The 23,536-nt window shown below is 37.1% G+C and overlaps 1 protein-coding gene across 1 annotated transcript in view; it reads left to right on the top strand.

The window, feature by feature from the left end:
* Positions 1-23,536, top strand: part of MTUS2 (microtubule associated scaffold protein 2) — a 754,499-nt gene that overhangs the window by 642,012 nt on the left and 88,951 nt on the right. The window contains exon 9 of the mRNA XM_053705569.1: positions 5,522-5,588. Within this exon, the coding sequence (XP_053561544.1) occupies positions 5,522-5,588 (67 nt within the window). The remainder of the gene's footprint in view (positions 1-5,521; positions 5,589-23,536) is intronic.

The raw sequence follows: 23,536 nt of genomic DNA, 5'->3' as shown, positions 1-23,536 counted from the left end.
TTTATGTAGCTATATATAGACACACATTTAGATTTAACATCTTTCTATTTTTGGGCTGTTACATTTTTAATGATATATTGGCCAAGCTTCCAGGCTCTTTAAAGTGACGACAAAGCCAGTAGAATAATATATATTATTGTATTAAAGATGATTTTAAATTTTGTAAGAACAAAAATTCTTTGTATACCATTTGATTGTATTTGTTTGCCATGTGCACACCACACCAATGGCTGATGCAGACAGTGGGGCCTATTTATCAACCTCCGTATGGAGCTTCATGCCCCGTGTTTCTGGCGAGCCTTCAGACTCACCAGAAACACAAGTTATAAAGCGGCGGTCTAAAGACAGCTGCTCCATAACCTGTCCGCCTGCTCTGAGGTGGCGGACTGACATCGGCGATAATCTACCCGATCCAATGTGATAGAGTTAATTGACACCCCCTGCTGGAATCTGCAGGGGTTAGCGTTGCACCAGCAGTTCACAAGAACTGCTGGTGCAATGATAAATGCTGATGGCGTATGCTGTCGGCATTTATCAATGTGCGGTGGACATGATCCACAATATCGGATCATGTCCGCTCGCACATTAATAAATAGGCCCCATTATCTTCTTAAAACGTTAACCTGTGTCTAACAGCCCTATCTCTGTACAATGTTCTTTTTCTGGGAAACTTGCACTATGGTCAGGGAATCCAGTGTTACCTACATCTTTCTAAAATACTTTAGTTTCTAGGTGCATACTGACTATATCTATTCACAGACCAGTAGTATGCACAGCACTGTAAACAACTAAGTGTTTGCTAACATAATGTTCATAGCCAGCCTTGTCTACTCCAGTAACAATTATGGATTGGTTCCTCCCAAATAGGCAAGTGGTGGGTGGAGGTTGGCTGTTGAAAACCAATTGCAGCAAACAAGGTGGTAATGCATTCCAAATATTTTCAAACTCACCCAGTATGTTAGTTTGCTTCAAGACTGAAGGGAAAAAAAATATTGTAGTAACAAATGTTCACTGTCCCTTTAACTCTGCTCTTCATCTTTTTGTAGAACAATAGTGCAGTATAAACATTTCTAAAGCATAAGAAAATGTTCTGATTGCAGCTGTATGTCCCTCTACCTACCTGCCAAGTCGTACACACACTATAGGGCCTTGATATAGCCAGGAGATGAACTGATAATTCTTTATAACATAAGAAACAAATGGGAACTTAATTGCAGGGATTGACAAATCCTGGGAGCCAGGGAGCCACAGCACCTAAAGTTTAAATTATGGCTGCTAACTTTTTAATATATATATATATATATATATATATATATACATACATACATACATACATACATGTATGTAGCCCTCATTTTACGCCGGGGTTAGGTTCCAGAAGGAATGGTTGTAAACTGAATCCCAGTTTATAATGTAAGTCAATGGGAAGTGAGGGAGATAGGTTCCAGGTCCCTCTCAAAATTGTCATAAGTAACACCTAATACATTATTTTTAAAGCTTTGAAATGAAGACTTTAAATGCTAAACAGAATTATAAACCTTATAAAATAATCACACCAACACAGAATATATAATTAAACTAAGTTAAATGAACAAAAACATTTGCTAAACAGCATTATAAACCTAATACAATAATCACACAACACAGACTTCACTTGCATTTTTCTGCAAACAGTTCTTTCTATGCATTCCAATCTGGACTGATTTATAGACAGGAAGATCTTGTTCCTTTGAAATCTGCTCGATAGCTCAGATCTGGTTAAACTGATTAATTTCAGCTTGCTTGGCTTTGCTGCAACACAAGCGGACAGCTCCACCTACTAGCTATTTTAATAAATGCACTGCTTCTCAATGCTTTTCAATAGCAGCCACATGACTGGAAAAAAAGGTTGTTATTCTGAAACGGTGTAAATTGAACCGTTGTAAAACGAGGGGGATATATATATATATATATATATATATATATATATATATATATATATATATATATATATATATATATTTCTGCTAGGTCTGAATGATATGTAGCTGACTCTCATACCTATTCTATGTAGATCCTTGCTGAATACATTAAAAATTACTAATTGATCCTATCCAAAGGCTTAACAAATACAAAGCCTGGTATGATATTCAGCCATTATTTAACCCTTTATTGCCTATTGCTAGCTGTAGATGCCAAGGTTTTTACTGGTCCATATTGAAGATGTAGGCCCATGTTCAATACACATTCTCAACATGAAAACTGAAACATTTTGGCTTAGTTCCTATATTTTGAAAAGTTTGCTGAATCCTAGAAACTAATTATGAAAGGTTTAACATTAACTGCAATTAAATAAAATGGTTGTGATGAATAGCCGGAGACTCTTCATGTTCCCTAATTCAGTAAAAAGACCCATAAAAAATATTGAAGTTGTAAGACTGGCCGTATCTTGCTAAAATAGAATGTGTAGAGCTGATCTTTATACAGACTGAACTGCTATGGAGGGGGGAGGTCACTCACTGGTGATCTATATCAAGTGAAATAGATGTAACTACAGTGGGGATTCAACATGGACATTCTTGAGGGGAAAAAAAATGTTTTGTGTAAAAGTTGTGCTTGTTACAGAACACACTCTGTAACCTGTAAATTAAATAGCAGCTTTTCACAATGCTGTAAATTGCCTAAGCTGATTGTTAGAGAATTCGCTTTTTAGTCTCTTTAGGGAGTATGAGATGAAGCACGATTTTTACACAAAATCCAGAAGTGTAACGTCCCTTTTTAAAGGGAGACTATACACTCTATTTTTCTTTGCATTAATGTTTTGTAGATGATTCATTTATATAGTCCATACAGATTTTTTTTAAGTTGGTTTTTTTAAATATAGTTTTGCTTATTTTTAAATAACATTGCTCTGATTTTCAGACTCCTAACCAAGCCCCAAAGTTTTAGGAGAATACTGATGTATACCTAGGGTTGCCACCGTTTGCCGAGAAGATTCCTGGACACTTTTTAAATGGGGGTGGAGAGGGTGTGTCTTGGGGCGTGGTTTGGGGTGTGGCTTCTCACTGCCTCAAATTTAATATGAAATCAAATTTTTATATATATATATCAGCTAGTGTCCCCAGCCCTATCACTACAGCTTTACATCTTTGGGTCAATAGAAATAGACACAAATGCAAAAATTGTGTGTTCAGAGAATTTAACTTCTGTATTAAAATGTCCAATACATTTAAAAATCATATGTAGTCACTAGTAATACTTTAGACCAAACTTAACTATATGTAAGCCATGATAGCTGACGGCAGACCAGAGGCTGTCGCAAGCTGCAGCCATATTATGTACTTACGAAATGTTTTGGGACTTGCGGAGCAGCCAGCCAGAACAAACCATGCAACTCTGCTAACTGAGCGCGCTCATAGATCTGAGCACACAGTTATGCGCATTATCACAGCTCAGCAGGATGTACATGACGAATATACTCCTCTACCCTCTTTCCCCCCCCTCAGGCTCCCACACACTGTACAGACCAGGCTCCGCCTCCGGCTCACTCTCGTCTCATCCCAGACCTGGGCTAAGAGCTCCCCTGGCCAGCTATTTTTTTTAATCTGTGTTCACTGCTGCTTGCTGCGTCAGGGGAGCTCTTAGCCCGGGACATTTAAGGGTAGTTCCGGGACACGGGACATACAGCGCCAGACCGGGACTGTCCCGTAGATACCGGGGCGGGTGGCAACCCTATGTATACCCACTCCAGTTTGCTCCAGTTTGTGTAAAGAGTCTTTTCATATACAGAGGAAGGGCAAGTGTCTGTTATTTCCCATTTAAAGTGGGTGTTCTAGCTACCTTTTTTAACAGTGCTAAACTGAGAGCTTCTATGTAAGCTTTTAAACTGTTTAATACTGGATTTTTAGATCAGTATCTGTGCATATTATTCTTTATAGTAGTATTACATGCAGTTATATGAAAATTGGTGTATACTGTCCCTTTAACTGAACTGTCCTGAATTCCTCTTTACTTAATCATGAAAAATCTGTAAATTCAATAATGTCAGCGTCTTGTGGGGATTAGGTTATATACTTATTTCTAGCCAATGTGCCTTGTTGACTTTCATTAAATATATATGAAAGAAATGTCCTATAAAATATGCACTGTCTATATTGCATGACCTTTTCGGAGTTTAGAAATGAAGAAGAAATGAAGAATCATGAAAGAAGGGATAACATAAAAGCTAATTTTGCACTTTTACAGACAGTGGTTTTATAATTAGAATTTGTGTAATCTATGGCTTTCCGATGCTTGCGACAAAGGGATATAATCAGAAATTATTAGGGTTGGTTTTTTTTTGGGAAACAGTCTTTTTATGTACGGTGCATCTGAAAGAAGGTATTTTAAATTGTATTATAGTATTACAAAAGTGTAGAAAAATAACATTATTTTCTTGTTTGCTGGGAGTTTCATAATCCACCAATAAAGTGGAGTTTTCCTTATCTGAATTATTCCTGGTAGTTAAAAAAAAAATTAAAAAAAAATAGCTTAACATTTTTTATGAAAAATAAGTGTGACATGGATCAGCCATATGACGCTCCATACAGCAAACTGTTCACTCATAATATTATGGGACACTAAATGGTCTTACATATTTATTACATGCAATACTTTTAGAGATCTAATGTTCTGTAGTGTTTATACCACATTCCCCATTAAGAATGATAATACCAAGGACTGAATTGTAAGGGAATGGAAGGAAAGTGCGGGAGACGCTGGTAGGAAACACTAAACACGTGTATATAAAGAATTTAGCATTTGTCCTAAATGTTGCTTATTGGGTACCTTGTGAGAACTGTCCGTTGCCAAATCATTCCTCAAACAAAGAAGAGGCGGTAGGGAGAGAGCAAAAGCAGTACCCAATCAGCAGCCTGGTCCTTGCTAGCTCCCACCAGCTATAATCTACATGATTGATCTCTTTTCTCCCACCACCCATATTTCTCCTCAGTACACTGTTGCATTTCTTACACCATTTCCATTTCCTCTCCCCATTCTATATCTAATTATTGCTTGAAAAATTTTAAAAGAGGCAGTGTACTGTAAAACTGGATTCCCCTTTATGTGTTAACAATTACTTGTACCAGATTTTTTTTTTTTTTTTTTTTTTTTTCTCTCTCTCTTTCTCTCTTTTCCTTTTTTTTTTTTTTTTTTTTTTTGTTCTCTCTTAAAATGTACAGTATAGGTGTCAGTTGCATCAGTTTTTTGCGTGAGCTCACACATTTGCTAACCAACTATTCATGCAATAAACTTCCAATAGAGGTGGTAAACACAGGGACTGTAAAATAATACTAAATGCCTGGGACCTAAGAAAACAGTGACCTGTAATATGGGTAGACTTGATGGGTCTTTTGGTTCTTATCTATCGTCAAATTCTATGTTTCTATGTAACCATTTGATAATGTTTAGAGCCTCTGTATTTTCTATTTAATTTTTTGTTTTGTTTTACTACAATCTTAACTCCATTAACAAAACATCTGTATCTGTTTGTTTGTTTTTTCAGAATGAAGTTGGTCTTATGAAAGAAAAAGAACTTTCTGTTGAGCTTGCAACAATTCATGATGAAGTGGGTGAGTCTTATCTTCTAAATGGTGTTTTAAATAAACCAAATGTCAACTTGATAACTGTTTATTGGACAAAAATGTCTCTAGTGCAGAAAGCAGCAAGACTGACTATTATTATTATTAGGTATTTGTAGAGCTCCAACAGATTCTGCAGCGCTATAAACATAGGCAGTATACAAGATAACATTTACAGGGATCAAATGGGTAGAGGGCCCTACTGAGAGTTGCATTGTTGTATTCGGCTCTTATGAAGGTGAACTACAAACAGCTGGGCTCATTGGTTTACATGGCTAAGGGGTTCAAGGGGATACCAGTGGAGATAGGGAGGTAGGTGTAGGTTGTATGCATCCCTGAATAGTAGAGTCTTTAGGGAGCGCTTGACGCTTTCAAAATTAGGGAGAATCTTGTGGAGCAAGGGCAGATAGTTCCATAAGATGGGAGCCAGTCTGGAGAAGTCTTGTAAACGGGAATGTGAGGAGGTAACAAGAGTGGAGGAGAGTAGGTCATGAGCGGAGTGAAGGGGACGGGAGGGAGAGTATCTGGAGACAAGATCTGAGATGTAGGGGGGGAGCAGTGCAGTTGAGGGTTTTGTATGTCAGAGTGAGAATTTTGTGTTAAAGTGAAGGTAAACTTTGATGAATGAAAGCCCGTTTTTTAAAAATGCTATTAAAAACAGGGACACTTTCATTCATCAAAGTTTACAAAGCAGCCGTTTTGAATAAAAACTTACCTTTTTTTCTTTTCACAGCCAGAGCAGCTTCCCCCTCCTGGAAATAATCTCTTCACACGTCAGCAATGACTTAATCCGGCTTCCTCCAATCACAGCATGGCCTCAGGCAATGACTACCCTGGGGGGAAAGCCGTGATTGGAGGAAGCCAGATTAGTCATTGCTGATGTGTGAAGAGAGGATTTCCAGGAGGGGGAAGCTGCTCTGGCTGTGAAAACAAAAAAAGGTAAGTTTTTAATCAAAACGGCTGCTTTGTAAACTTTGATGAATGAAAGTGCCCCTGTTTTTTAATAGTATTTTGAAAAACGGACTTTCATTCACCAAAGTTTACCTTCACTTTAAATCCTAGAGGCAAGAGGAAGCCAGTGAAGGGATTGGCGGAGAGGTGCAGCAGATGAAGAGCGGCGTGTAAGGAAGATGAGCCTGGCAGAGGCATTCACTATGGATTGTAAAGGAGCTAGGCGGCAGCTAGGGAGACCAGAGAGGATGGAGTTGCAGTAGTCGAGGCGGGAAAGGATGAGAGGCTGGATTAAAATCGTAGTTGTGTCTTGTGTAAGGAAATGTCTAGTTTTAGAGATGTTTTTAAGAAGGAAGCGGCAGGCCAAGGACGGAATGTGTGGAGTGAAAGAAAAATCTGAGTCATCTAGGCAGATACCAAACATTAAAGAGTATTATATTGCTTGATAAGTGTTTTAAGGTGAATTAATTGTAGCATAATTCCAATTTTGATTGTTAATCTATAGAAATATATTGTTGCTTAAAGGGACAGTCAGCACCAGAATGTTTGTTGTTTAATAGATAGATAATCCCTTTATTACCCATTCCCCAGTTTTGCATAACCAACACTGTTATATTAATATACTTTTTACCTCAGTGGTTACCTTGTCTCTAAGCATCTTCTGACAGCCCCCTGATCACATGACATTTTATTTATTATCTATTGACTTGCATTTTAGCCAATTAGTGCAGTGTCTGCCACAATCCACAGGCGTTATCACAATGTTATCTATATGGTTTACCTGAACTAGCTCCCCCTGTTGTATAAAGAAAATAAAAAAGCATGTGATAAGAGGCGGACTTCAAGTGCTTAAAAATTATCATATGAGCATTCCTAGGTTTAACTTTCAACTAAGAATACCAAGAGAACAAAGCAAAATTGGTGATAAAAGTAAATTGGAAAGTTGTTTAAAATGACATGCCCTATTTGAAACATGAAAGTTTTTTTGGGACTTGACTGTCCCTTTAAAAAAGGACTTATTTTCACCTCTGACTGCAGCTGCACTTCAAGCGAACCTGATATAACACAACAGTGCCCTTAGGTAGCTGCCTACTATGCCAAATGAAAAATCTGGCCTTTTTAAAGGGACAGTCAACACCAATATTGCTATTGTTTAAAAAGATAGATAATGCCTTTACTATCCATTCCCAGCTTTGCAAAACCAACATTGTTATATTAATGTACTTTATAACATTTAAACCACTAAATTTCTGCCTGTTTTTAAACCACTACATACAGCCTCTTATCACATGCTTTTTATTATCTTTTCACAACAAGAGATTACTAATCCATGTGGGCCATATTGATAACATTGTGCTCTCTCCTGTGGAGTTGTGGCTGACACTGCACTAATTGGCTAAAAAGCATGTCAATAGATATAGGGTACTGTCAAAAGAGGTAAATCAGAGGTAAAAAGTATATTAATATAACCATGTTGGCTGTGCAAAACTGGGGAATGGGTAATAAAGGGATTGTCTATCCCCTTTAAGGATCCCCCAGTCTCTCTACACATTTGTGTGATATCAAATTATGTATTGTAAAGCCTATTGGGAGGTGATGCTGTCCTTGGTCCTAATAGATATTTGTGTAACACTAGAAGAACCTGCTATGAATTTTCATCTCATTACAGTAATAGATCAGTTGTTTGTACAGAAAGACTTAAAGGTACAGTGATTTTTTTTTTTTTAATATATCCCTTTTAATGTTTTCCTAAAGTAGCCTTTATACCTTCTGGAGTGCTCCTAAATTGTATGCAAATTTGCCTTTACCTTTGTTTATCAAATAAATAGTGGGTTTTGCCTGTTATAACTACCACCTATACTACAAATGGCAAAACTGTAATATTGGCTGTAGAAAAGCTATTGGCAGCAACATAAATTAACCCCCTACAAGGAGAGAGAGAGAGATTCCCGTTCTGTTAATATAGAATAACATATTATACATGTCTAAACATTTTTAAAAATAACATCCTTTTACCATAGTTGCTTTTTAATAGCCAAACTCCACCCATCATTTGCCCCTTTTTGAAGGAGGCAATATGAGCTTGACTCTGCAGACACCAAGGCTTGCCCTGGTTATAAAGTTTGTATACAATGCATTTTTTTGCAGTTGTTATCAGCTAAAGTTAATTAGGGACAGATGTGTAGCAGGGTTAACCTTGATACATTAGCAGGGTGAATTTCATGTTCTTAGATTAGCAAAACCTCAATTTTCAGAGCTAAATTCCATAAAAAATGAAATTATTTAGCAAAGTTGTTTCAGTATACATAACTAAAATAAACATTTTCAAGGTGTTTACTGTCCCTTTAACAAGAATGATAGCTGATTACTTGTAATGATTTTAAATGGACATTTAATTATTTTAAAGGGCTATTAAAACCCTAAATAAATGCTACATATAATAATGTAGTCAAAGCAACAATTAGACTAAGAATAATTTCTAGATCCATGTTTTTTGAGTTGCATGTTATTTATATAAATTTTGAAGATTTAGTTTCTACAGAGCACTAGGTACCACCCTGTTTAAACCTAGGTTTCCCCTTATCTATCTCTTCTACTGAGGGACAGAGATAAAATGGACAATAAAGAGAGTGTGCAAATAAACTGCATTAAGTGATCATTTGTTAGCTGAATAACCCGTGAGATATATACTATGTTGTAGCAAGTAGCAAATTTCTCGGGTCTGTTTTATAGGTAACCCTGGCGTGTGGTGCCTTGTTAATTTTGTCTGGGGGTGAGAGATTTTCATGCTGAGATATTTACATTTTTAACTCATTACAATTATCTTCCCTTGAATTCCAATTAGGCCTTTGTCTCTTGGGTGCTTTTTTATAGGTTGGAGTTGTATGGATTTATTTTGTAGCTTAATTACTTTGTAACAACAATCTCTAGTCCAAACCACTGAAAATAGTATTTGTTGTGCTAGAGAGTTCTAATAAAAACACAGAGTATCATTTTATATTTATTAAACAAAATCAAATGTAAAATGTGTGATATCTGTATGTCCTTTTAATTTAATTCTTATGTTTATGAGATATTTCAGTAAAACACAAAAGCTTTTTATTCTAAGTGGTTTACCTTTTGTGTCTGGTTTTTGGAAGAGCAGATTGGTGGGACACAGGTGCACAAAGTACAAAGAGGGCATTTGAGAAGAGGAATAAATTATATGTGCCATTTGTTCATCATGCCTTATTAACTTGAATACAAGGTAGCCAAACCTCCCACTAGCTTGATTGCCACATGTTCCTGTAATTTAGGCAGAATATAGATCTGCCCAAGGGTGGAACTCTGATCTCACAACCAGTGAACTGTTAAATCTACTGCTGGAGCTATACACTGTGTGCTCCCCCCCCCCCCTCCCAAAGAAAATGTGAATAAAGGAACATAAAATCACAAGTCTCTGCAAATAGGTTGAGTAGAATTTTTATGGTTTGCCGGTGGAATTCATTGGTGATGTTCCAACTCTCTGCACAGTGGTGACTCGAACTGAAAGCTTTTTACATTTTCAGATTCTGTGGATATTTTCATTCCCAGAGAATATTCTGAAGCGTTTTCCCATTATCTTGTAAATTGTTTCATTGGTACAGTTTGGGTGTGACTTATCTTTTTCCACACGTTGCGAGTGCTAATAGCAGATGTTTGCTAAATGCTGTCGTGTAGTGGAAATCAACCCAGGACTGGATTGTAGCAAGATGATTGTCTTCTGCAGAGTAGTTTTTTCTGTTTTAAAATAGCTTACCTCAGTCACATCTCCTCCTTTTTATTGTGAGTGGGCGAAATGTTGCTGTTGGTCATGTGTGATTATACATAAAATGAAAAGACAGGACCAACCAGCTTCTTTCTCTCTTTACCATAACATATACTGCATGTATCTGAAAAATTATATAAAACATCAGAATCCTGAATATTTGTCTTCCCAACATGCAATTTCACTAATTTGATTTGCTTGTGATGCAGTGCAGCATTTAAAGACAAAGTACACACATTTTTTTCTATGTTCCATTACATGAATGAATGAGTGTGTGTGTATGTAATATATATATTATTATATATAATATTATTATTATTAATTATATATATATATATATATATAAAATATATATATTTTAAACAAGATAGCTGGAGTCAGACATGGTGAACATCTATTTCTATTTGTAAAATGTTAGTCATTTTGCAATTCATAAAAAAAAAGTTTTACTGGAAGCGACTTATTTTTAATAATAATAAATTGCTGACACCATGTGAATAGTTGCTCAGTTATTTATGTTTATCCTGATCATGCACAACTGATACTAAATGTATTTTATTTTCTTGTTTTGATGAACAGGCAAAAACGGTTTTATTTTCGAAGGATTTGGCTTTTACTTATTTCTGACCTGCCTAAAAAAGGTAGTGATGTCCGTGACAGGAATTTGCGCAGAACTTGGTGATTTCAAATAATGTACACTGAGTCATATAGAAATCGTTACCCATTCTATGAATAACACATTTCATATATTCTTTCGACCATGCTCTCTAAGGACCTGATTGTCAAAAACTAGCCTGCTTGAAGAGAAAAAAACACAAAACCTCATCCAAAACGCTGCATAGACGATAGAAACAGTTCTCAAGCTAAAAATTTTATATTTAATTATTTTTATTGATAAGGTTGTTATAAATATATAAACATATATAAAATATATAGACATAGATACAGTCATCGACAATATCTATGCGAAACAAGATTCAATAAGAATAAAAAGATATAAACCAACGTACAAAGATAGATGTCAGAGTATATATAACAATTTTAGATAAGATGTGGCATGTCTTTTTACCCCAGTTACAAGGTACAGCCCAGTCTGTTATTTTAATAGAGGGTCGGAGGGAGGGGGAGAGAGAGAAAAAAAAAAAAAAAGAATTCTTCATAAATCTATTCATCTCATCCTAAATTTTGTAGAGGGGGTCAAAAGCTGTCTTTGTAAGTCATTACTTTTGTATACTTTAAGGAAATCCAGCCATTTTGTGACAAATCATGTATTTCAGAATTATTTGCATTGTCAAACTGCTCTATTATGAATTGTGATTGTAATAAGAATGTTAGATTGTTAATAGTAGGTTCCCTATTCTTTTAACAATTCTTCAGAATAAGGTATCTTCCCCCCTAAAATCGTTATGTTAATGAAGTCACTGTTATATACCTTATCCCTTTTATCTATTAGGAAAAGGATGTGTTGTAGCTCTAACACAATATACATAGCTGTCACCTTACTTAGCCAGAATTGTGTATGTTTCCAGAATTGTTGGATTTTTGGGCAGCTCCAGAACATGTGTACCAGGTCGGCCTTGGGAAAACTGCATCTAGAGCATAAGTTTTGCGATATAGCCTACCATTTATTAATTCTAGCAGGAGAGACATAAGCTCTGTTTAGAATTTTAACGTAAGCTTCACGGCAATTTGCAGATAATGTGGCTTCCTCTACAGAGATAATACTATGCTTCACTTTTTCTTCATCTAGATTTGGAAGAGTTGCACGCCATTCTGAACAGATTTCCCGGACATTAGACTCACTGATATAATCATTTTATACCAGTAACTAATGGAGTGCTTACTCATTTTATTTAAGTAAAGACCCATTTTTATACCTGAGGGTGTCCATTCTATATCCTGTCTTTAGTTATTTCAAGGTACCAACGCTGAACTTGCAAATATGCATAAAAGTCTGTATTACGAAGCTGGAAATGTTCTTTGAGATTTTTAAAGGTGTGTACAATAGGTGATTCTGCTTCTTTATATTGAATTAAGAAGGTCAGTCCAGAGGAAGCCCATCTCTTGAATAATTTGTTGTTTATGCCGGGTATAAACCGTGGATTTCCCGCAATAGGTATTAAGTCAGAAATAAAGGGGTTACATTTTAAGGCAATCCGTATAGCCTGCCAAGCTAAGATTATATGAAATATGGTGTATTTTTAAAAAAAAAAAAAATTTTAGGGATAGACTTTTAGGGCAATGCAATAAGGCGCTTAAAGAGAAGGGATATATAATTTTTGTTCCACTTCTAGAGACGCAATATAGTTCTCGTCGGTGAGCCGATCCATAGCTACTTTTGCCAAACAGATATTGTTATATATGGAAAATGTGGGAAGTGCAAGTCCCCCAAATTGGCTTAATTGAGCTAGTTTATGTAGAGCTATAAGTTTTCTACCATGCCCCCAAATATAAGTCCTAATACAAATTATCCAGAAATTTGGCATCTATTTTTGTTATAAGGGATAGGAATATTTTGCATAAATACAAAAGTTTAGGTAAAACGATCATTTTGATTAAATTCTTGCAGTAATTGAGAGAGGTAGATTTGTCCATTTCATCAGGTCTGATTTAATTTTCAGAAATAAGGGGGGGGGGGGGTAGTTTAATGGTATACTTAGTTCATAGGATTTATACAAATTTTAATTCCAAGGTATGTAATACATTTTCTGCAATTTTAAAAGGGGGTGAATAGTGAGTCTGTAATGGCTTTTTTAGCCATAATAATTCTGATTTGGTTACATTAATTTTATACCCCGACAACGAACCAAAAGCAGAAATGATGTCTAATACCTGAGGTATCTCTTCTTGAGTATTATTAAGAAATGGTAACAAGTCATCTGCGTAAAGTAATAGTTTAACAGATTTGTCTCCTAGTGGGATCCCCTTCAAATTATTCCTAAGTTTTGAAGCCAGTGGTTCAATTGCAAGGTTAAAAAGAAGAGGAGAGATTGGGCAGCCTTGTCGTGTTCCTGTAACAATAGAGAATGGGCTAGTAGATGAGCCATTGACCAATAAGATTGAAGATGCATTTGTATATATAGCTTGAATACAGTTTTAAAAATTGATCTGTAAATCCAAACACTCTCATAGCCTGGAACAAGTGGTCCCCATGTAATTGAGATCGAACGCTTTTTGAGCGTCGACGGATAATATGGCAAAATCTTGACTAGATTTATCTTTAGGACTTAAAAGAGCTAAAATTTGTATTTCTAAATCTCTTTGCGAGAGATCACAGTACTGACAAGACTTTTTACATACTCTCATACTGGTGAGCTTTAGATCATCGGACACTGTATCTTGTAGATTCAGATGTATGAGCAAATTTACACCTGATGATCAGTGATACTTGCACTCTCCTTTTGTATTTGAGAATGATTATGTTTACCTTATTTTCCTATTCTAAATAAAAATAATCCTCTGTTGTATCTACGGTTACACTATTTTTTTATATTCAAAGGCCCTGATAATATATCTGCATTGTTTTTATTTGTTTTCTGCCTTTATAAATTGATCTATTTTGCTGCAGGTTTTTTATTATGTTTTGGTCCACATTAGTTTGTATAGTTTATCAATAAACTCTACCAGAGGTATCTCAAGGAACTGTATATAAGTGGTGGGCTGCGGGCACACAGGGTTCCATTTTCAAATGTAGAGGGTTAACTAATTACTGCATATATGCAATAGATTATTCAGGTGAGACCAGTGCACCCCTGCCCCTTTCATTCATGAGAGAACGAAGTGTTTTCTGATTTTTGTGGTGTTGAATATTCTTGTTTCCTAATCATCTGCATTTTGCGCCATTGTTATGATTTAGGAGCTCAATCTTACTGTCTTTTTATCCCTTTCCCTATTCTTTCAGTATCATATTATATTTCACAAGGTAAAGCCCCTCCTACTCATGCTCATTGATCTCCAACAATCTGGCCAAGTAGGCCAACCATGGCAACCATACCGTGTATATCGACTCCCAGGAAGAACTGTCAACTGTACTGCTCAATCTCTGCCTCTAGCTATCCAGATGTGCCCCAGAGCTACCACTTCCATGTCCTGGTTTTAGATACTGGAATGTTGAGATTCACAGGCACATCTACAGGAAACCAAAGTAATCACACAACAATCTTATGATCTAGTACTCGGCACTTTTAGACCTACTGGTAGAAACCAAGCTACTTTAAGTGTTGCTCATATGATGTAAATTTTATATCTGATTGTGATTGCTGTCATAACTTGTTTTAACCCCCCTTGCTGAAGACTATACACAAGTTATCCAGTTTCCTGATTGGCTGATAAAGTAAAGCAGTTTGTGGAACTGCAAGTGTATAGAGCTCTGGACTTCTTTTGTAGAGTTGTAGCTTTTTATTATGTTTGCTCTTCAAAATGCATGCAATTGGTCTGTTTCATGTCTCCTGAATGGTCTACACCGGTTGATGTTTACAGTTTGCCCATGGTTATAGCACATATAATGTTAATAAAGTGCAGACAGTCACTATTTTAGTACATATATTTAATTCCAGTTTTTTTATAAGATGCATATTCACATGGTTAACTACATTCGCCTATACACTGAATAACCCCTTCACTCTACAATTTGATTTTTATGAACAGGTAGAAGCAAGAGCTAATAAAAAGCCTAGATTCAGCTAAATAAACAATGACAAAGAATAATAAAACAATAGTCCTGCTATAATAATGCCTGCATGCCTGTGGATTCACCTCATTTGATCTTTGTAAAATGACATACAGAAAAATATTTTAGTTTTGGCATTAGCCAGCGAAATGGTAAGTATTAATAAACAGTGCTAGAACAAGGGCACTATCTGGAATTTGTAACCTGATTTGTGCTGATTGAATGAAACCTCTCTGTACTATATCCCAATTCCTCAGATGATTAGATAATCTTATTTTTCTGAGTAACTGGGTATATAGACAGGTGTTGGCGTGTGTATAAATGTAAAACATACACATACATCTGTGGAATATTATTATTTCAGTCATATTGATACAACAATATATGTTGGAAAATGTAAATTGCACATTTCATTATTTTACCTTTTATGTTAAAATAATTTTTATTGAGATAACATTTTCCAACAATACATCTGTTTCATACAATAATTTACAGAGTCATTTTTCCAGACTTGGACATACAAAACTCAGTACATGTTGCTTTCAAGTTTTTACAAGCCTGTTACTGGTATCTTATATGTATGTTAAGTTTTTGAAACTGATGTCTCCCGTCTGCTATGTTTTGTTTGAAAGAAAAAAAAACAGATCATCTAGTATATATCTCATTTTTGTATGCTAAGAAAAATTAAAATTAATCGAACAAAAACTAACTGAACAAATAAACTTGGCATTTGGTCTTTTAAGGTCTATTAATCAAATATCCATATAATCTCTTGTGGTTAGTTCTTCTAGTGTGTCACTCTCTTGTCAACTTCTCCGTATTTGTGGCATCCAAGCTGAAGCAGGCTAAGTCTGATGCATGATCCAGTAGAACCAGATTTTGTGAAATGTGTCAGTTCGTGCCCAGTATCGTTGCTGCTGTTTCATGTAAGGAGTATGTCATTTTAAATCTTTCTAATATTTCATGCCATGTCGGTACCCCCTTCCTTCCAGTGTCCTAGCAATACTAACCCTCGTGACCGTGCATAGTGTTCTAATGAGAGTATTAATATGTTTATTAAAATTTGGTAAGGGAGCATTTAACAATCCCTGAGGCATGGTTAACAGTATTTGCTCTTCTAAAAGAGAGCTTAAATGGGCTGATAGTTTGGTCCAGATATGTGCAACTCCAGGCTTCCCACCACATAGTATATAGGTTCCGATTGTGCTACATCCCCTGTAGCAGTTCCTATTCCCCCCCTCTGTGTAGTGGGATGTTCTAAAGTGGTGTTAAGTACCATCTGAATATGACTTTGAGGCTTTCTCCCGTAAATCAGCACTAATTAGGCCTCTGTAAGAGGAGTGAAACAAGTCCTGCCACTCTCCTAATTCCATAGTTGTGTTTGTGTCTGCTTCCCATTTAAGGCATAATGGGTGTTTTGGCCCTTCTCCCTCGAAGCCTGTAATGTTAAATATAGCTGAGAGATTGATTGTTTAGGTCTTATTTGAGCGCTGCAGAGCCTCTCGAGTGTTGTGCTGGGTTGTTTGCTAATGTTTGGTATGAATCTATTCAGGGCAGACATGATTTGCAGATATAAATTACCACTTGAGGGGATAGGGTATTAATTTGTCTTGTGTCTGATTGAAAGTCAATGGTTTGCCATTTATTATTAGTCTCCTACCCTATAGAGACCCTTATTTTCCCATTTGTCTAGTTGTTTTTCGGTATTCAGTCGGGATAAGATATTTAATTGGCATTTTGGAGGAGAATTCTGGCATCCCACCCTTCTTGAATGCTACTGTCTTCCAGAGGTTGAGTGAGAGTGTGGTGATGGGGGAGCAATGTTTAATTTGGTGTTTATGTTGCGGTCTGTCCCCAGATCAGGTCGTCTGGTGAATCCAGGTTCCCTATCTCTGATTCTAGTGTTTTCCCACACTACATCCCCAGTGGGGAACTCAATAAAGTATTTGGGCTAATCTGGCTGCTTCATAATAGTCCCAGTAGGTTAGGTACTCCCACACCCCCCACAACTGTCTATGTCTCGTCAGTGTTGCGTGAGGGATTCTCGTCTGTCTCTTGCCATTTATAAAAAAGTTGATCTCTGACTGATAGGATTTTGAGATCAGTCTTTTGAATTGGGACAGGTAGGGTTCGAAACAGGTATAATATCCTAGGTAGGAAGTTCATTTTAATGGCCAGATATTCTGCCGTACCACCTAGAAAAATTTAGTAATCTCCATTTTAGCGATATCTGCCCGCAACTCTTTATACAGGGGGAGATAATTTATTTTATACAAGTCCAGTATGTGTGTTATACTAGTTTGACCTCCCAAACCAAATATTTTATATGTGATATCACCCAAGAGTAAGGACAAGTTTAATTCAATCAACTTTTTCGTGTGGGGCTGGTAAAGATGCAATGGCCATAGCCTCACTTTACTCCAATGTTTATACTTGTAGCCTGATACCTGGGGGAGAACCTCTGTAGGATATCATATAGACCTTGTAAGGGGATGTCAAGGGGTTTAGTCAATGTCAGTATTGGACGTCAATCTGCAAATAGAGAAATCTCATAGTCTGTGTCTTTAATATTAAAGTGCGGTTATTATCGGGGGGAATGTCTAATATTAGACTTGCTAGCGGTTCCATGCATAAGGCAAATAGTAGGGGGGGAGAGTGGGCAGCCCTGTCTCGTCCCGTTTCTTATGTCTATGGTTCTGGAGTGGTGTCCCATGGCCCTTACCGTGGCCGTAGGAGTAGAGTATATACTATGTAAGGCGTCTATAAAGGGTCCCCTGAATCCCATTCTACCCAGGACTGTAAAACATATATGTCCAGTCTATTCTTATCGAAACGCCTTCTCTGCGGTCCAGAGAGATAGGACCAGAGAAGGCGTTCTTGTTTGGTCAAGTTGGGTTATCGCAGAGTAATTATTCGTCTGACATTGTCGGGGGCTTCTCTTCACGTCACAAAACCCCACCCTGATCTGGGTGAACTATACTTGGTAAAACATGTTTTAATCTGTTTGCTAAAATTTTAGTAAAGATCTTTAGATCCTGGTTATTTGAGAGAGATGGGCCTATAACTACTACATATGTTGTGGGCTTTTACTGGTTTTGGTATTATACGACTATCCTAAGCTCCCAGTAACTCGTGTGGGATCTCATACCCCTGCATGATATAGTTCGAGAATTTAACTAAATGTGGTGTCAGGGAAGATTTAAATAGTTTATAGTATTCTCCAGGCAGTCCGTCAGGGCCTGGAGCTTTACCCGGTTTTAAGTCTTTGATGGCCCTTAGTACTTCTTCTGTCGTTATGTCATGGTTCAAACTGTCCCTGTCTTTTTCTGAAATAGAGGGTAGTTGCGCTTCATTCAGTAAGTTTGTTAGTATGGATTCAGTGGTCGGAGATTGGGCTACATGGGTTCCCCCATAGAGAGTGCTATAGTATTGGGCAAAGCAGTTTACAATTTCTTGAGGGTGAGTGGTTGTTGTGCCATCAGGTGTTTGGATATGTGCTATGGAAGCTATTCTCACACGTTCGCGGATCCTATTTGCTAGATATTTATCTGGCTTATTGGCATAGATATAATAGTTTGTCTTAAGTCGGAAGGCTGCTTTTACTGCTTGGTCATGTAGGATACCTGCAAGCTCTGTTCGTTTGCTTTGAAGCTGTGTCAGTACAATTTGAGATTGTGTGAGCTTGTGTTGCTTTTCTAATGTTTCTATCTCTTTCTGTAAAGCCAGTCTTTGAGAATTGTATTTTTTGAGGAGAGTCGATTTTTCCTTTATAAGCAAACCCCTTAAGTGAGTCTTATGTGCTGCCCATGTCATGATAGGATTAGTCGTTGTCCCCGTGTTAATGTCCCAATATTCTAACATATTGCGTGTAATTGTACTAAGAACCATGGGGTCTTTCAAGCAAATTGGGTCATATGTCCATGATCTCGTCCTGTTTGGTACTTGGATATTGCCCAGTGTGAGTTGTACTATTGAATGATCTGACCATACACAAGAGTGGATGGCAGAGCTTATTAGTATGGGTTGTAAAAATTGGCTGATAAATATGTAATCCAGTTTACTATATGTTTTGTGCGCTGCTGAAAAAAAGGTGGTGTCGTTTGTGTGGCCATATAGTGTCTTCCAGGAATCTAGCAGTAGCCCTGTGTTTAAATAGTCTTGTATTACTTTAATCTTCTTGTATTGTTTAGTCTGCTTATTTGTGGGTGTGGAGTTTTGTTTTTTAGATTGCAATGTTAGATCTACATTGAAATCACCCGCTAGGATGGTTCTGGTGTGAGACCACCCCGTCAGAAGATGTGTAATTTGTCTAAAAAAGGCATCTTGTTTATCATTGGGTGCGTAGACATTGCAGAGTAAGATGTCAGAGCCCTGAATCTGGCCTTTTACAATCAGATATCTACCCTCCCTATCTTCAATTGTTTCTTGGTGTATAAAGGGTAAGGAGGAGTGTATTAGTATGGATACCCCACGTTTTTTAGAATCCGAAGTGGAATGAAAGTGTTGCCGATAATCTTTAGTCCAGTATCTAGGTATCTGAGACTTTACAAAATGTGTTTCTTGAAGAAAGATCACATTTGCTTTCAAGGATCTGAATTGTGTGATCGCTGTCCTACGCTTAATGTCAGAGTTTAGCCCCTTAACATTATGTGAAATTAAATTAATGGTCCAAGGATCCATCTGTCCTAATGCTTGAATGAGTGCTATGATGTAGGAAGTTGTCTGTGAGTAGTATGTAAGTCAGGAGGAGAGCACTATAATCTTTTGATGTGTGTATGTATAGGGGTGCGTTACAGAAGAATATATTACCCTTCACCTTGGATCTTCCTTTCACTTTCCTGGATGCCCCAAATGGAGTCGAGTAGACACAATTAAGTAATGACCAGATGCATGTAACAATGATGTAGCATGAGCAAGCCCATGCTAAATCGAGAACAATAACTATGGAAAAAAGAACAAAACAATAATAACAACAAACCTCATTAACTTTTATGTGTACATTGTACACTACTTCTATCAGCATAAGTTAATTGCACAGTGGGTAAATGTGCAACGTTAAGCTGTATGTATCATAACAAAGAAAACATAATTTTTATAAGAGTGCTTCTATTAGCTTTCAACTATTGCTAATCTGACCAGTAGGCACAGGGTCAGTTTTAGATCTTATTGGCGAGGGCTTGCCTCTGCTACCGTTGTGGTAGTGAATTGACCGGGTTCCATGCCCTAACTTATCTATTATTTCTTTCTCTGAGAGGCCAGAGTCCATCAGGTAGGGCATGGTGTTTTGACATTGAAAGGGGTGTTCACCTATAAGGGCGAACTATTAGGTGTAAGAATTTCTCCGATAAGAGATTCCCCTGATTTTGAACAGTCCTTGTAGCCTTTGACTAAGGCTTTTTTCCTATTGTATGAAACCTATATCATGAGTCTCTCAGGTTTTTTGCTTCTTTTTCGCCACCTTGGTCCATCTGTCTCTGGTAGAGAGTGCCAGCTGTGAAGGTCGCTGATCTACTTCCTGTTCTTGCGGTGTTGGCAGGTCTGGGCATTCAAGTTTCAGTGCTTTGCAAATATGTGGTATCTCTTCCAGATTTTTAAGTGATAGTGTCTTTCCTTCATGCAGAATATTAAGAGAAAATGGAAATCCCCATCTGTAGGGTATTTGGTTCTTACGTAGCAGTTGTGTGAGGGGGCGCATAGTGCTGCGTCTTTGGAGTGTTCTTAGACATAAGTCCTGAAAAAACTGAATTATTGAGCCTTTAAATTTGAAAGTGGGGTTTTTTCTGGATGCTGCTATTATTTCCTCTTTATCACGGAAGCGTAGCATCTTGATTATAATATCTCTTGGCGGATCTCCTTTTTTGGGTTTTGCTCTCAGCGCCCTGTGCGCTCTTTCCATTTCAAATTTACCCTCTTCTTTGGTGTCTGTAATGGCTTGAAAGAGTTGTAGAAGAAACTCAGGCAGCTCTGGTGTCAGTATTGTCTCAGGAACCCCTTTTAATCGTATATTGCATCTGCGGCTCCTGTTTTCCAGGTCCTCCATTTTATCCTTAATGTCTGCTAATTCTTGTTGTTGAGAAGACATATTTTGAGAGAGAATATGTATATCTTCCGTTGTAGTTTCTTCCTTTTCCTCTAGAGATTCAACTCTGGTACCTAAGTCTAAGATTTCTTGTTTCATTTCTGTGAAACTGTTTGTGACTGTGGTCTGTAGTGAATCCATCTTCTCCCACATCTTGGTGAAAACACTATTAATATCATGCTTAGACATTAGGTTCTGAAGATCTGCTTTTGTTACTGGAGTTAAGTCCATTTTATTAGATTGGGAGTCAGTGTCCGAGTCTATTTCTTCCTCTAGCAGCAATGTGTCTGTTTCTTGGCCCTTCTCTCCTCTGGAGGACCTAAAGAAAGGGTGCTGTGTTGACTGTTTTGTTCCAGTCCCTGGTTTATTTTGTTTTCTGGCAGACATTTTAAATCTTTATACTATGAGGGTTATTCAAGCTTTGTCTTTGTCTGTTTTGTCTCTTGCTTTGCAGGCATATACAAAGAAAAGACTATATAAAGTATGTTTTACAGCAGACAGAAAGTTAGTGTGTGTTCTAGACTTATATCAGTGAATGGTTATAGTGCCTTTTTTTTTTACCGCCTTAGATTTCCTGTATTCTGCCATACACTGCTATTTAGACTTTCTTGGGATATCTGTCGTAATATGGGGCTTTTAATACAAACTTTCTTCCCACTTTTCAGCTTTTAGAGCTTTAATACTGCCATCATAGCGGTTTTATTCCTTCATGGTGTGTCTAAATTAGTAGCTGCAAGAAGCTCTCAGTCTCTCAAACCGTGTATGAGATAAGATATGTAAGGTATCTGCAGTTATCCATTATATTGAGTATCTTTGTAGGTATGTTCATTATACTTCAATTTACCCCATATTCAGTGTCGTTCTTAGCCCCAGCCTGGTTTCTGTGGTAGTTGCCTTATAGTGTCAGTCACTGCTTCAGCGCCAGAGTGTAAAGATGGCGGATCTCCATGCCGCGCAGTTCCTCCTTCCTCCTCCCCAGGAGCCCGATAAATAGTGAGTATATGGCGGGTTAAGTATAAAGTGCTTACCCGGTCTGGGGATTGAAGCGGTGGGTCTCTATAGGAGTGCTGTTTTTCTTGTCTCCGGCGTTATGTTGGTTTATCAGCCTTTTTCATCACTCCCCTCACATGCTGCAAATTTGTCTGCTTGAGGCCATATAGAGTTGCGCTGTCCTGTTGAGCGCCAGTCGTCAATGTCTGCCCCTACTCTTTCGATCCCCTATGTCTCAAAGGGGTCTCCCTCTGTTTTTAGTTGAAATAGATATCGTGCATGCTGTATTTCACTCTTAGTTTTCTCAGCTTGCACGGAGCTCAAAGATTAAGCAGCCATCAGCTTGCTCCTCCTGGCCATTATTTTACCTTTTAAAGGGATACTAACCCCTCATTTTTTCTTTAATGATTCAGATAGTGCATGCAATTTTAAGCAACTTTCTAATTTACTCCTATTATCAATTTTTTTTTTTGTTCTCGTGTTATCTTGATTTGAAAAAGCAGTAATAAAAGGTTAGGAGCCGGCCCATTTTTTAGTTCAGCACCTTGGTAGAGCTGCTGATTGGTTTGCTACATTTAGCCACAAATCAGCAAGTGCTACCCATGTGCTGAACAAAAAATGGTCTGGCTCTAAAGCTTACAGTACTGCTTTTTCAAATCAAGATAGCATGAGAACAAAGGAAAATTGATAATAGGAGTAAATTAGAAAGGTGCTTAAAATCTCATGCTCTATCTGAATCATGAAATAAAAAAATTGGGTTTAGTATCCCTTTAAGTGTGTGGAGTTTCATTTAAAACAAAAGGGACATAAAACAATAATACAATATTTAAAATGCTGTATTTGTTTAAGCCCAAATAAAGGGTTTATATGAACATTAAACACTAAATACAAGTTCTAAGCATAGTATTAACAAAAGTGAAAAGCTGTGGTAAAGTCATTGTGACTGCTCACAGGACTTTATAAACCATAAAACTGGCCTCTTGATTTTTATAATAACTACCAACAACTCCCAAAAGCACCAAGTATTGTAGTACAACTACTTCTCTTTTAGAGAAAATTATTCCTAAAATTCATACACAGAAAACCTTGTTGATAATATACATAAAACAATTCAGAAAATGCTCAAAAAAGAGGTCATGAAAATGCATAAGTATACAAACAAACAATAATACAATTTCATAAACTTAAAATATGAACACACTAATGTGTTGTTTTACTCAATGTCCATGTTGGAACAATAAAGTTCTTATATGAAATATTTCCTCTTAGCTGTCACTGTTATCTTTTTAAGAGAGGTCTGTGTTCCCAGTGTTCTACAGCAGGGTGTTTTTCGCCCTTTCCTGCAAACTCCCTCTTCATGTCATTGGTGTGGATCAGGTGATTCAGATACGGTTAGACAGGTAGCATAAGCAGGACACAGAGCGAAAAGGAGTTCTTTGCACTCTGTCTGCTATTTTGCTACC

Source organism: Bombina bombina, chromosome 3, assembly GCF_027579735.1.
Source record: "Bombina bombina isolate aBomBom1 chromosome 3, aBomBom1.pri, whole genome shotgun sequence".
NCBI classification, from domain to species: Eukaryota; Metazoa; Chordata; class Amphibia; order Anura; family Bombinatoridae; genus Bombina; species Bombina bombina.
The sequence above is the reverse complement of the archived record's forward strand: the minus strand, read 5'-3'. Positions and strand labels throughout refer to the sequence as shown.